We start from the raw sequence: 18041 nt of genomic DNA, 5'->3' as shown, positions 1-18041 counted from the left end.
GAAATTTTTAAAACTAAGTTAGTAATGGACATTAATTAAAATGTTATGTATAGTTTGGCTTAGCAATTATTCTACAGAGAAATAATTTCTTAGAGTGAAAAGTACCTCTCATTGGGAATGTAGTTTAATAAATGATGTTGTACAGTGATATTAGTAATTATTAAGCATCATTTATGTGTATATCAGATTAAATCCATAATATGATTTGTTGAGTTGATAAAATAAAAGATATTATTGAAATCTTTACATATAATAAGATGAGCCTGGAAAAGATGATGGGAATATTCACAAATCATGGTTCTTTAATATATTTTCCTAGAGATAATAATGGGGATAGGAAAGTTAGGAGAAAAGGGAAAGAATTTAAATTTTTGTAAAAGTAAGTATCTGCTATAAAAGCACAAGTATTGTACACCTTAAACTTTACATACTTACACATATTAGAAATGATCAATACAAAAATAATCATTGTTGTTAATTATGGAAATCACAGAGTAAGTCATTCTATTCTTCCTTTGTTTTATTGAAATTGTGCAGTTTATTTCAATAAGCTTGTGCTATTCAGGTAATCAAAATAACAAACAATAAATTTATATTTGTTCTGGACAAGGAAAATCACAATTATTAGTTGTGTGTGCTATTTCTAATTTTCAAAATTCCATGTATATATAATAATCCTTCATATAGACAGGCAACAGATCATTGCAGAAATATGACCTGTCACCAGTACTCAAAGTTAAAAAATATGATGAAGCTTGAACCGTTGCTTTTAAAGTTTATTCCCATAAAAATATATGTCAGTTTTGTTCACATTTATATGGAGCTGGCTATTTCCACATGGATAGGGAAATGCAGTAACACTTTCTCCTTGGGAGAAAATAACCAGATGACATGAGAACAATTCTGATAATAAAGTGAAGAAGGAAAAACCAACTCTTATTGAGAACCAAGTAAACAATGAATCACCAATATTCTCAGATAATGCAGCTATCATAACCTACTAAAATCTAATGGAAATGATTGAATACAGGGGAAGTTAAAAGAAAGAGAACTATAATAACAGCAACAACACAATTCCAGTAAAATTTCTAGGCAGAAGTTGGATAAATCCTGAAACTATTATATGTTGAAAAGATTGAGACAGAAATTAAGAAATTCTCTCTTTTTTTCTCTCCCTCCTGCCTAATTAAAAAAACAAATTTTAGAGAGAAGAGATAACTAACGGGGGGGGGGGTCAACATTTAAAAATATTGATATATTGAACAGATGTGACTGAATCTCTCTCCTTTTACAGAGAAGGGCAAATAAGAGTGATATCTTGGAGCATTATGATTTTTTGGGTAGATACTGAAGTTCCACAAGCTAAAAATGTCAGTGGACAGCTTCAGAAATTATTTTCTCTCTGGCTTGGCAACTAACAAACCATATCTAAACTAGTTACCACATTCAGTGGTAATAGCTTGCCAAAAATCTGTATCTATATCACTTGTTTTTAAAACACAATGAATGTGTGTAAATACCACCAATGCTTTGTAAATTATAAGTATCTTTATTAGCAAGATAATCTTTTGTTACTACTTTGCATTGTACTATTTCCAGAACAAGTCACTTATAATTCTGAGAAACTAAGCACACACAACTTTATTATTTAGAAACACGAAAACAGATATTCATTTATGTAGGTATACATGCTTGTCTTTGTGTGTCTGTGTGTGTACTTTAGGAGACTATTGTTTGTGTGGACTGAAGTCAACTGACAATGAAGGATGGGAAGGTCAATAATATGTGCAAAATCTTTCCAAGATTAATAGCCTGATTCGGGGAAAGTGAAAAGTGAATATGTCTTCATTGTGCATCTGGATTGTATAATTGCTATGGATTCTTTGCTGGAAAAGAATAATGGTAAACATATTCTCTTTCTTTCCTTCTTTTAAAGGTATCTGCATATTTATATAGGTATCATATGTGTAGTTGTTTCTTGGAATAGTGTTTTGCTATATGTAAACTTTATATCAATAAGCTATTTCTTTAGCTGTGACATGAAAGCATGTAAGCTTATTTCACTATCATTTAAGTAGTACAGAGAACATATATGGAAATAGAATAATAGAATTGGAAGATAAAGAGAAGGTGAACATATGGTCTAAGGGAAGAGTTGGAAAAAATATAAATTATAATTATATTTAGAATGATTAGAATGATTAAGGTTGTCATCTATGGCCTTCCCCAGTGGCTCAGTGGTAAAGAATCAGCCTGAAGTGCAGGAGCTGCAGGAGATGTGGGTTTGATCCCTGGATTGGGAAGATACCTTGGAGAAGGGCATGGCAACCCATTTCAGTATTCTTGCCAGGAGAATCCCATGGATAGAGGAGCCTGGCTGGCTATAGTCCATAGGGTGGCACAATCAGACACAACTGAAGTGACTTAGCATGCACACACAAGGTTGTCACATATATATATTGTTGTTGCTATTCAGTCGCTCAGTTGTGTCTGACTCTTTGTGAGCCCATGGACTGCAGCATGCCAGGCTTCCCTGTCCTTCACCATCTCCTGGAGCTTGTTCAAACTCATGTCCATAGAATTGGTGATGCCATCCAATCATCTCATCCTCTGTTGTCCCCTTCTCCTCCTGCCTTCAATCTTTCCCAGCATCAGGGTCTTTTCTAATGAGTCGGCTCTTCGCATCAGGTGGCCAATGTATTGGATCTGTAGCTTCAGCATCAGTCCCTCCAATGAATATTCAGGATTGATTTCCTTTAGGATTGACTGGTTTGATCTTCTTGCAGCCCAAGGGACTCTCAAGAGTCTTCTCCAACACCACAGTTTAAAAGCATCAATTCTTTGGCACTCAGCCTTCCTTATAAAATGTGTCTTTGAGGGTCGTTGTTCTGTGACAGCCAACATACTTGACAAAACAGAGAATAAATTAATAACTGCCTCATATATTGGATTTCCATACTGAAAGTATGTGTAAACATTAGCAAACCACTGAATATCTTAGATCAAATAAAAAGAGAAAGAGCCTTGAGATAATCTCTGTCCTTTTCTTTCAAGTGAGGTCTCATTTAGAATTGTAAGTAAAATCAAATGACTAACAAAAAACTATCTACCCTCTTTCAGTGTAATAAAGAATGATAGATGACAATGAAAAACATCGTAGGAAAAAATAGTTAATGAATTAAAGAATGTTTCTAGAATCTTGAAGATCAATTGATGAGAATCAAGAAATGAAAGGAGATAGAAGAATATGTGTTCTATGGAAATTCAGCGCAAAATTAAATGTTCCATGTCAGCAAATAGTGCCAGGTGCTGTAAGCCAAGGATAAGAGCAGGTATTTATTCATGCATGCATATCATGAGACACCAAAGCAGAATGAACTCTGCCTGAAGGTTTAAGAAGGCATGGAAGTGTGAACATTGTTGTAAGATAATTTGTATTAATAATATTGTTAAATATAATTTCAATATTTAAATGAGTAGCCTTCATTCTATGGAAAACTAGATGCTGGCAAACGCTTCCTTCTCCAAGATTTTTAAAATTTCCAAAAAGACTCCTTGAATCCAAGATATTGTGTATATCGCTTTGACATAATTAATGATAGTAGGCATTATTGCTAGTTTATAGACAGAGAAATTGATACAAAAAGAACAGTTGAGATACTTGAGAATGCACAGATTATAATACATTCAAAAAAAATCAGTTATCTTAATTACAGGACTGATACTGTTTCATTTCATTACAATTTGCTTATCTAAGAGTTAAGGGAAAGACTTACTATTGTTGTTCAGTCTCAAAGTCATGTCCAACTGTTTGTGACCCCATGGACTGTAGTATGCGAGGCTCCTCTGTCCTCCACTGTCTCCCAGAGTTTGCTCAAGTTCATGCCCATTGAGTCCATGATGTTATCTAATTATCTCATCCTCTGCCACCTCCTTTTCCTTTTGCCTTCAATCTTTCCCAGCATGAGGGTCTTTTCCAATGAGTTGGTTCCTTGCATCAGGTGGCCAGTACTGGAGCCTCAAATTTAGCATCAGAACTTCCAATGAATATTTAGGGTTGATTTACTTTAGGACTGACTGGTTTGACCTCCTTGCATCCAAGAGACTTCTTTAGCATCACAGTTTGAAAGGGAAATAATAGCACTCCCATAACTATTATATCTTCACTTTCTTTATTACCATCAGTAATGTATTTAATTTTTGACACATACAAAAAATAGATGAAGTAGGTTAAGATATTTACATTCATGTGTGCCATATGTGTGTACTCAGTCACTCAGTCATGTCTGACTCCTGCTAACCCGTGGACTATATAGTCCACCAGGCTCCTCTGTCCATGGAATTTTTCATGCAAGAACATTGCAGTGAGTTGCCAGTTACTTCTCCAGGGGATCTTCCGACCCAGGAATCGAACCTGCATCTCCTGCATTGGCAGACAAATTCTATACCAGTGCACTACCTAGGAATCTCCACAAGCCCTAGAAAAATAAAAATCCAGATTTATAAATCAAATGTTATAATTAAACTGTTAACTCTTTTAAAGAGAAATTAATCTGAAGGAACAAAATCTACAAAAGAAATTAAACCTATAAAGAGACATTATCATTAGATAAATAAATGATGTTCTCTACAAGTATTAGTAATAATTTTTAGTTATAGAAACTGAGTATCCCTTGAGTTACACATTTGAAAGAGAGAAGCAGGTGTATAGTGAAGTGTTGACAAATTCTTTTTTCTTTCCTGTTAGGATATTTATGATGGGTTAATTCTTGAATTTATCTGTACCCTCTGGTTAATTTCATAGACATTACCGAAAGATCAACTGGTAAAGATTAGTTATATTTATACTAATTTAAATACAGCTTATAGGCAGGCAGTGTTAGGCATTTTTTTATGTATATATTACTATTTGTGATATTAAGCAATTGTGCATGAATCTTTGCTTGGAAAGTGAAAGTCGCTCAGTCGTGTTGGATTCTTTGCAATCCCATAGACTATACAGTCCATGGAATTCTACAGGCCAGAATATTGGAATGGGTTGCCTTTCCCTTCTTCAAGGGATGTTCCCAACGCAGGAATTGAACCCAGGTCTCCTGCAGTGTGGGCAGATTCTTTACCAGCTGAGCCATAAGGGAAGTCCAAGAATACTGTAGTGGGTAGCCTATCCCTTCTCCAGGGTATCTTCCCAACCCTGGAATCGAACTGGGGTCTCCTACATTGCAGGCGGATTCTTTAACAACTGAGCTATCAGGGAAGCTCCAAATTCTCATCTAGATTACTAATCTGTTTCTTGATACTAAGTGCAAAAAAAGAATCCATACATAGATTTTTTTTTTCATTGCAACTTTGTTAATTCAAGTAAGCTCTCGCAAAGATTCTAAGTAGAAAATGCATTTTGGAAATTGGTATGAAATACAGTAATGAAAGCAGTGTGACAGTGCCATGTCAGATGTTTGATATTCAATTTTTATCACTCTTGGAAGAAGTGGGAAGAAAAGATCCATATATTCAGCTTCCTCTGGTTACACATGAAACAATTCTCTTAATTTATACTGAGAAAGTGGAGGCAATGAAAAGTTTTCTTTCTATTTTTAAATTACTGTTCACAAACATATGACTTATAATTTAGTCTTGTGTTCATTCCTCATCACATATCTAATAAAAAATCTCCCATGAGAAATGACTGTGTCACAAATACAAATGGCGGTACCAGTATATTTGTAAATACTTTACCAGTTATCAAGGCAAAGTATTTTTTTCTACACATTTTAAGCAAAATTCTAACAGCTTACTTATCTGAAAGTGTTAGAGTTGGGTAAATTTAAAATGGCTATGAAAAAGTGGATTTGTCTTAAAGAATAAAACACAATTAATTAATTTTCTTATTTAAAATGTAGTCAAATTGACTTCAGGCAGAAAACCCAAAATATGTAAAAAATGTAAATGACAACATAATAATTAGGAATAATTACCCTATCAGTAAATATGGGAAGAGTGAAATTAAATCATATTTCTGTGAGCCCTCTGAGACAAACATTAAAAAGTGACCTTTCACATCTTCACAGTGTTTTCTTTTTTTTTTTTTTATTTTTTTCTTTTTTTTCTTTGGTTTTTTTTTTGTTTTTCTTTTTTTCTTCTTTTTTTTCTTTTTTTTTTTTTCACAGTGTTTTCTTAAGTAATAGTTTTTTTCAAAGCTGAAATCACATCCTTATTCCTAAGACTGTATATCAAGGGGTTAAACGTTGGCGTCACAGCAGTGTAGGAAACAGAGAGCATTTTGTATGTTCCTGGGGAATGATTTAACTGCGGGCGTAAATAGGTAATAATCATGGAGCCAAAGAATAAAAGCACAACGGTGAGATGGGAAGAGCAGGTGGAGAAGGCTTTGGACCGGCCTGTGGCTGAGCGCAGCTTTCAGATGGCAGAAATGATTCTGACATCAGAGCCAAGCATCACGAGGAAAGGAATCGTGGCAAACAGCACAGCAATCACATAGACACACATTTCATTAAGCGCAGTGTCCCCACAGGCCAGGGTGACCAACGAGGGATGTCACAGAAGAAGTGGTCGATCTGGTGTGAAGCACAGAAGGGCAGTGAGGACACCTGGCATGTCTGTGCTCTCTGGACTGGAATTCCACCCTCCCAGGCGCCAACAGCCGACTGGAGGCCCATCCTGTGGGTCATGAGCAGAGGGCGGCGCAGAGGCTGCACATGGACACACAGGGTCACAGCCCTCACCGCCAGGAGGAGCACCCCCGGGGCTCCCGGAACAGGAAGAAGCGCGTTTGATGGCGCAGCTCAGCAAAGAAACGCCCCTTCTGTCTTGGGTCCAAAGGTTCACTAGAATCCTACAGAGAGTGACAGATACATAACAGATTTCCAGTGACGGGAAATTTGCAAGGAAAAAATACATGGGTGTCTGGAGTACAGAGTCTACCCTCGTGATTATTATGATAAGACCATTTCCTGTTAAGATGAATATGTAGATGAGAAAGAAAATTCCAAATAGAAGTCCCTGGAGGTTCAGAAGATCCGAAAATCCCAGGAGAACAAATGCCATGACTGAAGAGAAATTGCTTCTGCTGTTTGGTCTCCTGGAAGCATCTGCAGAAGAAAAAAAAAAAATATATATATATATATATATATAATCAATGTAAAGTCCTCTATCTCTCTGAGTGGCAGTTTTTCAAGTGATAAAATGTGTACACTGCACTTTCAAAACTAATTTGAGTCCTAGAAAAGCATCTAAATTTGATATTAAGCCGTAGTTTAAAGAAGTTCATTCTTTCACAAAAAATAATCCATCAGAAAAGAGTAATATCAGGAACTAGGTCTCCTGATAGATGGCTGTAGTTTCCCGTTACTGATAATGAAATAATTGATGCTGCGTTTTGTTATGCAGCTTTGTGACAGGAATATATAGCAAGAGATCTGACAATTTTATTAAGAATGACCTTTCCATCAATTCTCCTTTCTCATGTTATTTCTTTTAAATTAATTGCATTTATTTATATTTTGATTTAAGCTATCCAAACATTTTTGAGTTACCATGCAACTATAATTAAAAAATAAGCCAAAAAAAGTGATTTGGGGGATGATCTTTGTGATTTTTTTGTGTTATAATAGTTGGTATAGTCAGTTTATTTCAATTGAAAGTCAAAAAAAACTCAGCCAAAGAAGTTTTTATCAAATCTAAAACACTGATTTTGCATTTGAGTGGTAATTCTTGCAATCGATAGCCATGCTTTCAATAAATTTCAACTTGAAGATGTTATATAAATCAACTAAGATCAAAGCAAATAAAAAGCATTATTAAGACTGAATTTTAGGCATGTACAACTCAAAATCCAAGTTACTTTTTACTGCAACAGATAATTTCAGGGGAACATACAATGTATCATTTATATATACTTCTCCTTCCTCGGAACTAACATATATAAATAACCCAAAAAGTATTTGATTTACAAATGGATAACAATATCTAATGATCATTCACCTAGAACCAGACATCCTGGAATGTGAAGTCAAGTAGGCCTTAGAAAGCATCACTACGAACAAAGCTAGTGGAGGTGATGGAATTCCAGTTGAGCTATTTCAAATCCTGAAAGATGATGCTGTGAAAGTGCCGCACTCAATATGCCAGCAAATAGGGAAAACTCAGCAGTGGCCACAGGACTGGAAAAGGTCAGTTTTCATCCCAATCCCAAAGAAAGGCAATGCTAAAGAATGCTCAAACTATGACACAATTGCACTCATCTCACACGCTGGTAAAGTAATGCTCAAAGTTCTCCAAGCCAGGCTTCAGCAGTACGTGAACCGTGAACTTCCAGATGTTCAAGTTGGTTTTAGAAAAGGCAGAGGAACCAGAGATCAAATTGCCAACATCCTCTGGATCATCGAAAAAGCAAGAGAGTTCCATAAAAACATCTATTTCTGCTTTATTGACTATGCCAAAGCCTTTGACTGTGTGGATCACAACAAACTGTGGAAAATTCTGAAAGAGATAGAAATACCAGACCATCTGACCTGCCTCTTGAGAAACCTGTATGCAGGTCAGGAAGCAACAGTTAGAACTGGACATGGAACAACAGTTCAGTTCAGTTCAGTCGCTCAGTCATGTCCGACTCTCTGCGACCCCATGAATTGCAGCACGCTAGGCCTCTCTGTCCATCACCAACTCCTGGAGTCTACCCAAACCCATGTCCATCGAGTCAGTGATGCCATCCAATCATCTCATCCTCTGTCGTCCCCATCTTCTCCTGCTCCCAATCCTACCCAGCATTAGGGTCTTTTCCAATGAGTCAACTCTTCGCATGAGGTGGCCAAAGTATTGGAGCTTCAGCTTCAACATCAGTCCTTCCAATGAACACCCAGGATTGATCTCCTTTAGGATGGATTGATTGGATTTCCTTGCAGTCCAAGGGACTCTCAAGAGTCTTCTCCAACACCACAGTTCAAAAGCCTCAATTCTGTGGCGCTCAGCTTTCTTCACCGTCCAACTCTCACATCCATACATGACCACTGGAAAAACCATAGCCTTGACTAGATGGACTTTTGTTGGCAAAGTAATGTCTCTGCTTTTAAATATGCTATCTAGGTTGGCCATAACCTTCCTTCCAAGGAGTAAGCGTCTTTTAATTTCATGGCTTCAATCACCATCAGCAGTGATTCTGGAGCCCAAAAAAATAAAGTCTGATACTGTTTCCACTGTTTCCCGATCTATTTCCTATGAAGTGATGGGACCAGATGCCATGACCTTAGTTTTCTGAACGTTGAGCTTTAAGTCAACTTTTTCACTCTCCTCTTTCACTTTCATCAAGAGGCTCTTTAGTTCTTCACTTTCTGCCATAAGGGTGGTGTCATCTGCATATCTGAGGTTATTGATATTTCTCCCGGCAATCTTGATTCCAGCTTGTGCTTCTTCCAGCCCAGCGTTTCTCATGATGTACTGTGCATATAAGTTTAATAAGCAGGGTGACAATATCCAGCCTTGACGTACTTAATTTCCTATTTGGAACCAGTCTGTTGTTCCATGTCCAGTTCTAACTGTTGCTTCCTGACCTGCATACAGGTTTCTCAAGAGGCAGGTCAGATGGTCTGGTATTACTATCTCCAGAAAAACATCTATTTCTGCTTTATTGACTATGGCAAAGCCTTTGACTGTGTGAGTCACAATAAACTGTGGAAAATTCTGAAAGAGATGGAACAACAGACTTGTTCCAAATAGGAAAAGGGGTACGTCAAGGCTGTATATTGTCACCCTGCTTATTAAACTTATATGCGCAGTACATCATGAGAAACGCTGGGCTGGAAGAAGCACAAGCTGGAATCAAGATTGCTGGGAGAAATATCAATAACCTCAGATATGCAGATGACACCACCCTTATGGCAGAAGGTGAAGAGGATCTAAAAAGCCTCTTGATGAAAGTCAAAGAGGAGAGTGAAAAAGTTAGCGTAAAGCTCAACATTCAGAGCTAAGATCATGGCAAAACTAAGATCATGGCATCTGGTCCCATCATTTCATGGGAAATAGATGGGGAAACAGTGGGAACAGTGTCAGACTTTATTTTTTGGGGCTCCAAAATCACTGCAGATAGTGATTGCAGCCATGAAATTAAAAGACACTTATTCCTGGGAAGGAAAGTTATGACCAACCTAGAAAGCATATTAAAGATCAGAGACCTTACTTTGCCAACAAAGTTCCATCTAGTCAAGGCTATGTTTTTTCCAGTAGTCATGTATGGATGTGAGAGTTGGACTGTGAAGAAAGCTGAGTGCCAAAGCATTAATGCTTTTTAACTGTGGTGTTGGAGAAGACTCTTGAGAGTCCCTTGGACTGCAAGGAGATCCAAGCAGTCCATCTTAAAGGAGATCAGTCCTGGTTGTTCATTGGAAGGACTGAAGTTGAAGCTGAAACTCCGATACTTTGGCTACCTCATGCGAAGGGTTGACTCACTGGAAAAGACCCTAATGCTGGGAAGGATTGGGGGCAGGAGGAGAAGGGGACGACAGAGGATGAGATGGCTGGATGGCATCACTGACTCGATGGACATGAGTTCGGGTAAATTCTGGGAGTTGGTGATGGACAGGGAAGCCTGGCGTGCTGTGATTCATGGGGTCGCAAAGAGTCAGACACAACTGAGCGACTGAACTGAACTGAACAATATCCAATATTAATTAGAGTATTATACCCTCCACTAATGATTGGTATGGGATGCACTATTCTCATTATTGTGTTTTGTGTTTACCTCTCTCTCTGCACATTGAAGTCTTTTCTTAGTTCTTTTCCAATATTGTAACAATATCCTTCCAAATTTTTCTTAAGTATTTTGGGAAAAACAAATCAGAGAAAAGTAAAAATAACAATCAAAAAACAAATTGGAAATGAGCAGTCTACAACTGAGTGCTAATTTGCTTGACTAAGATTTGAGACAAGTTCTTAATAAGATGCAATGATAAGTAATTTTTGAAATTTCCACATGTATTGTGATTATTAAATAGAAATTGCATGATAAAACATTTTGAAATGTAGAGAACTTATTAAGCAATTTCTATCCAATTTCTAATTCCCTCCTTAAATATTATAGTAGCATAAAATCTTTCCTTCATATAAAATTGCTGAGGATTTTCTCTATGAATTTGGAATGTTTTCCAGGTGGTTTCAGGGATACCAATCATGCATGGCTTTATTATCTTACTGAAAAATATTAATGTATTCATCTATGACAGCAAAAGATGTATATATACTGATCACACATTGTGTTTGGCTCATATTATTTCTGTTTTAATAACCTCAACACTGAGAATGGAGTTACAAAGAAAAAGTGTACAAACAAAACAGTTGGTGACTACAAATTCCATTCTAAGTTCACTGTTTATTTCAGACTTTGATTAACAGTTTCTTTTTGTGTTAAATGATTTTATGTTTACTTTCCAAAACAGTTTAATTGAAATTACAGTGTTATGCAATACAGAGGGGATCCCACATGGCACTATTGGTAAACAATCTGCCTGCCAGTGCAGGAGATGCAAGAGTTGCAGGTTCGATCCCTAGGTCTGGAAGATTGCCTGGAGGAAGAGATAGTGACCCTCTCCAGCATTCTTGCCTGGAAAATTCCATGGACAGAGGAGCCTGATGGGCTACAGTCTAGGAGATTGCAAAGAGTCAGACACAATTGTGCATGCATTCACACACGCAATACAGAAATGGTGGTATTATCCACCACATCTACTATAAGGCTCTCCACATTTTATTTTTTCAAATGACACTTAAGCAATAAAACGATTATGAGGTGGATGAAATTCAAGCAACATAAAGAGAGAAAAGGAAGAAGAGGGCAAGAGAAAGAGAGTGGGAGAGAGGGAGAAGGAGGAAAGAAAGAGGGAAGAAGGGAGGGAAGGAGAGAAGGAGGGAGAGAAAGAAGGGAGGGAGAGAAAGATGGAAAAGCCGCAATCTATGAATTATTCTCAGTATTTTCATAACAAAATATTCACCTTAGTGAACCCCTGGTGGCTCAGTGATAAAGACTCCACCTGTAATGCAGGAGACATGGGTCCAATCTCTGGGTCAGGAAGATCCCCTGGAGAAGGAAATGGCAACCCGCTCCAGTATTCTTTCCTGGGAAATCTCTTGGATGGAGGAGCCTGGTGGGCTGCAGCCCATGGGGATCACAAGAGTCAGACAGGACAGTGACTAAACCACCACCAGTGTTTTCAATCTACGCCTAATACGGGAGATGAGATTAGTATTGTGATTTGATTGTATACTTATACCCCTTCACTGTAGATAGAGAAAGGCAGTGTCAAGTCACTACTCTAAAATTAATTCTACTCAAACTTTTCTTTTGCAGAAGTCCTTCCAAGTGAACAGTAAACAGGCTTGATTCTTTTAATTAAGGCTTTTTGTTTGTTTGTTTGTTTTTCCTTTAGGTTGGCTTCTTTTCTTAGGGACACAGGCCAATTTCTCTTTTATTTAGCTAATGACCTCAGGGCTCTAACTCCCTCTGGATGAGGACAAAGACAATTATATTTGTAGTCTGATTTTGTAGTATTTATTTAATCAGAAAATCATAACATCAATGATTTTTTTTTAATGCCCTAAAACGTTAGATTCCTTTTCAAGAGGACTTTTCTGTTGGCTCAGATGGTAAACAGTCTGCCTGCAGTGCAGGAGACCTGGGTTTGACCCCTGGGTCAGGTAGATCCCCTTGAGAATGGAATGGCTACTGACAACTCCAATATTCTTGTGGGAAAATTCCATGGACAGAGGAGCCTGGAGGGCTACAGTCCATGAGAACAAAGAGTTGGACACAACTGAGCAACTGATACTTTTCAAAATAGTGTTTCTTCAGAAATAATACTGTATTTCATTGATGGTAGTATGCAAACACTTTTAAAACATTTTAAAAGAAACCAATTACTGCCTTCTTCAGTAAGTTTTCCTACATTTAAAATTTTCTTCAAAACTGCCTCAACTATTTTAATAACTTTTGTTACATTAAAACTAACAATACATTTCAAAATTATTTTAGTCATTTATCTCACTAATTTTCTAACAGAATAATGAAGATGTTGCCTGAAATATAGTCTAACTTGTCAAATCTAGTATATTATCTCAATAGCCAGTAAATATTTGGGCTTTATAAACTTTGATATTTAAGATTTGATTAGCTAAGAAAATCAATCTAAAATGTAAACAACACTTTTGATGTAAGAGTTCACGCTTACCTTCCTGGATTGGAATGAAGTTATTTCTTTCTTTGATAAGGAGTATTTTAAATGTTGTTCTATTGATATTCAACTTTAAACAATTTGAATTTTAGGTGCTGCAAATGTCTTTCTAAATCATTTTTTTCCCTCCAAAGCAAATAGTGTTCTTTAAGTAGAAATAGATTTCTTTCGGCCTTGGGAATTATTTCTCTCCCGTATCAATGTATAATTGAACGGATTCATTATACTAGCCATTCAAATATTTTGGAAAGCAACCAAAAATGCCCCTGGCCATAGCATTCCTTTTCAGTGATGTCTTACTCTATTCTGTAGTGCTTTAAATAACAACGCAACTGACTTCGGGATTCTTGCCTGGAGAATCCCATGGACAGAGGAACCTGGTGGCCTACAGTCCATTGGGTCACAAAGAGTCGGACATGACTGAAGCTACTTAGTATGCAAGGACATAAATATCCTAGGGGAATTAGGACATCTAATGTTGATGGAGGAGTAGGTACTAGACCAATGGAATCTAAGACATTTAAAAATTTCCCAACACAAATATCACTAACTGATTTTTGACAAAGGTTCAAAATCATTCAATATATTTAAGAAAAAAATATATTGTCTTAAAAAAGGTATTAAAGCATTGCACATGCAAATCCAAAGAAACAAACAACAACAACAACAAAAAAACCCCTGAACTTCTATATAAACCATAAAAGCTTATTTAAAAATTAACTCAAAATTGATCGAATGAGGGAGAGAAAAGGTGATGTCATCCAACCATCTCTTTCTCTGTTGCTCCCTTTCTCTCTTGCCCTCAGTCTTTTGCAAACATGCACACATACACACAGAAACACACAGAGATGCATTTCCAGAAACTGGATGTATGATTCCAGGGGCTGTGTGTGCATGTCTGTGTGCTCAGTTGCTTCACTTGGGTCTGATTCTTTGTGATCCTCAGGCTGCCCCAATTGGCTTGCTGTAGTTTCTCATTAAATTTAACGATTGAATATTTTAAAATTAGTGTAAATTAACAGATACAGACATAGATAAGATATCTAGATACAGATATAGATATAAATATCCTGCAGCTTCCCAGGTGGTGCTAGTGGTAAAGAATCCATCTGCCAATACAGGAGACCTAAAAGATTCAGGTTCAATCCCTGGGTCGGAAAGATCCCCTGATAGTTTGTGAGTTTTGAGGAATCAGTCCATTTCATCTTATTGGTGATTTATAGACACAGAGTTATTAAAAGCATCTTTATTAATCCTTTAATAATATCTATAGATTTCAATGTGCCAGTGCTCATACTTTGTGTTTAATACATGTGATATGTCTTTTTTCATTGTCTATTTTTTAAAAATAATATCTACTTTATAAAATTTACAAAGTATCAGCTTTTTACTTGATTGCCTTTCTTTATTTTTTTAGTTTTGGTGATTTCTACTCTTTTTGTTTTTTCTTCCTTCTGTTTGATTTGGATTTATTTCACTATGACTTTTAGAATATATTGCGGTGAAAATTTAATTTATTGACTTAAGATGTTATTTTAATGTTCTAAGTGTTCAGTACTATGATATTTAAGTACTACTTTGGCTGCATCTCATAGATTGTGATATGTTACATTTATATTAAGTAAAAATGTAGATCAATAAGAGGAAGACCTCCTGATACTTGAAAAATTACATTGTAAAGAAGCATTTAACAGGAGGCTTCCTGTATGCTGTTTTCGGTCTTGCATAAATTCTTTATTCCTCATTAGCACTTGAATGCAGGTGCTAGAGGAGCCACACAAGTTCCCGGAATAATAGGAATTTATGTCTCTCGTTCGTATGGAAAGTAGCCTTTCCATATTGTGAAAAGTAGCCATTTACAACTCTCTTCCCTTCTGATATGGAAAGTAACTTTTACAATCCCCTCTCTTGAAAATGATTCTAGCCTCAAGCTTCCTGAATAACTTGTAAGATTTTGTTTATCCCTATTTCTGCTGAAAAGGCTATCTTGTAAGACAGTATATATATGCCCACAATATGTTGAATAAACGCCTTTGTTCCATCAGAACACTGGTCCCCATGTCTTTCTTCAGTTCTCTCTCTCTCTCCCTTTCAGGCTGCTTCCACGGAGCACAGGTGTCCTCTGTGTCTACTTACCCACCCAGGTGACTTGTGCCTATGTAGATGGAGCTAACTCTTTGTCTAGAGTTATATTGACATGCTGTGTAAACCAGGGAATATCAGCCTCTTTTCTTCCTTCTTTCACTTTCTTATCGTCGACTCTGTACCCCCAAGTTCCGGTCCATTAAAGGACCACAACAAATAGTACGCCAGAACAGGGACATGGAATACGTGGCAGTTCGGGCAGAGTGACCCAGAGCTTATTGAAGCTGGTAAGTACTAAAGACATGGGTATAAGGGTGAGCCTATTCAGGCTGGTAAATACTAAGGACATAAATATAATGACAGGAAAGCCCAATCAACTTTTTACTTAACTTTATCACTTGTTTAAAGCTCAAGGATTTTCAGTTTCACACCAGGAAATAGAGGCTGGCCTTCAAACAGTGGTTGAATGTAATCCTTGGTTCCCTGAGGAAGACAATATTGATTCAGAAATTAGGCACCAGGTCAAAAAGAATGCTAAATGAGCCGCCAGACAGGGAAAAAACATTCCTACAGATTTCTGGCCTTAATGGGCTCCTATTGAAACTATGATTCTGCCATTTCAAGGTAATCCTGGCCCTCCTGATATTCAACAATAGGCAGAACACTTATTACATAAATATAAGCTAAATGATAAAACCTTACAAAAGGCCCAATTAGAACAACATAATATATTTACAAACCCTCCCCGGGTTGTTCCAAGCACTCCTCGTCTGCCATCAGACACAAATCTAAAAGCCTCTCCTTTGCTAAAACCTAATGATTCTGGCAACGACTCCTCTAGGACACCTTTTGACATTAAAATTAACACCCTTCTAAATAACAATGATGAGTTTTTACCACATACTCTTAATTGTAAAAAGTTGCTACCCGCCCACTCTCCTTCGAGACAGAGGCTTTCTAAATTGATGGCTTTACAATCGCAGGTCTCTGAAGCCGATGGTTTTTCTGCTCTTCCAGTTTTAAGAAATCATGACGCTCAAGGGCACGTAATACCTCAATATGAGGCTATTAACTTTTATCATATGCAACAAATAAAAAAGACTATAACTATGTACGGCCCACATTTACCTTTTACTGAAGTACTTCTAAATTCTATAACATCCACCCTTGGATATTTTATTCCCCATGATTGGCTTACTCCTTGGAAGGAAGGTTATGACCAACCTAGATAACATATTGAAAAGCAGAGACCTTATTTTGCCAACAAAGGTCCGTCTAGTCAAGGCTATGGTTTTTCCAGTAGTCATGTATGGATGTGAGAGTTGGGTGGTGAAGAAAGCTGAGCGCCGCAGAATTGATGCTTTTGAACTGTGGTGTTGGAGAAGACTCTTGAGAGTCCCTTGGGCTGCAAGGAGATCCAACCAGTCCATCCTAAAGGAGATCAGTCCTGGGTGTTCATTGGAAGGACTGATGTTGAAGCTGAAACTCCAATACTTTGGCCACCTCATGTGAAGAGTTGACTCATTGGAAAAGACCCTGATGCTCAGAAGGATTGGGGGCATGAGGAGAAGGGGGACAACAGAGAATGAGATGGCTGGATGGCATCACCGACTTGATGGATATGGGTTTGGGTGGACTCTGGGAGTTGGTGATGGACAGGGAGGCCTGGCGTGCTGCAGTTCATGGGGTCGCAAAGAGTAGGACACGACTGAGTGACTGAACTGAATGTATATGTAGCATCAGCAAAAAAGGCATTCATTTCAGAAGAATTAAAAATAGATCCCTTGTTCTTACTGTTAATTAATTTAGGAAACCCTGATTCAGATAATCTTTTTACTTTTCTGATTCTCATCATTATATTATCAAGTGAGAAATTACAGAGTACTTTGTAATATGCATGTGTGCACTCAGTCGCTTCAGTCTTCTGACTCTTTGGGAACCTATGGACTGTAGTCCACCAGGCTCCTCTGTCCTTGGGATTCTCCAGGCAAGAATACTGGAGTGGGTTCCATGCCCTTTTCCAGGAGACCTTTCTTCCCCAGTGATCAAACCCACGTCTCTCATCTCTTACATTCCAGACAGATTCTTTACCACTTAACCACCAGGAAATGTCTTGTAATATATTTGGCCAATATATCAAAGATTACAACCTCATTATCATTATCATCAGTCATCTTAAGTATTAAGATTTATCAAGTGATTACTACATAGTAAGCATATATTTAAGTAGTTTGCATGTAGTATTAAATCAGGATATATCACAAAAATTTTTTTAAAATTATTTAGCTAAGTTGTATGATAGTAAGAGGAGTTATTAAAATGTGTTCTCATCCAATACCAAAGGAATCATTTGTTTGTTAAAATTAAATTCTATGGCAAACGAATGAGAAAATGAAGTAATATTGGCATGTTTTCCTTTTTATCCTAAAGGAAGTAGGCTTTTGAGCTGCATTCACCAATTTTAGGTTTTCATTTCCTATTTCAAATTGATTTCATAAACTTGCTCTAAGCAGTAATAAATGCATTGTGGTATAGCTGATTTACATGATATCATAATCCCTACATCAAAGAAAATTGTCGTTTCGGTGGAAATACCAGAACAATAAGCATGAATAATTTGAGCAAAAACAAAAGTGGCTCTATTTAGATGAATTATATAGTGATTTTCTCTTTGAGTTGTATAAAGAGAAGCATTGACAGTTTTCGGAAGTCAGAGAAACCAGC

General features: G+C 37.0%; 1 protein-coding gene across 1 annotated transcript in view; it reads right to left on the bottom strand.

Annotated features, from left to right (window-relative positions):
* Positions 1–6490: 6490 nt before the first annotated feature.
* Positions 6491–18041, bottom strand: part of LOC145507381 (uncharacterized) — a 71785-nt gene continuing 60234 nt past the window's right edge. The window contains exons 2-3 of the mRNA XM_081493878.1: positions 15703–15800; positions 6491–7106 (exon numbers count right to left, since the gene is read on the bottom strand). Of these exons, the coding sequence (XP_081350004.1) occupies positions 15720–15800 (81 nt within the window). The 3' untranslated portion in view covers positions 6491–7106; positions 15703–15719. The remainder of the gene's footprint in view (positions 7107–15702; positions 15801–18041) is intronic.

Source organism: Giraffa tippelskirchi, chromosome 1 (genome assembly GCF_054371585.1).
Source record: "Giraffa tippelskirchi isolate mGirTip1 chromosome 1, T2T-mGirTip1v1.2.pri, whole genome shotgun sequence".
NCBI classification, from domain to species: domain Eukaryota; kingdom Metazoa; phylum Chordata; class Mammalia; order Artiodactyla; family Giraffidae; genus Giraffa; species Giraffa tippelskirchi.
Note: the sequence above shows the minus strand (reverse complement) of the source record. Positions and strands in the feature narration are given on the sequence as shown.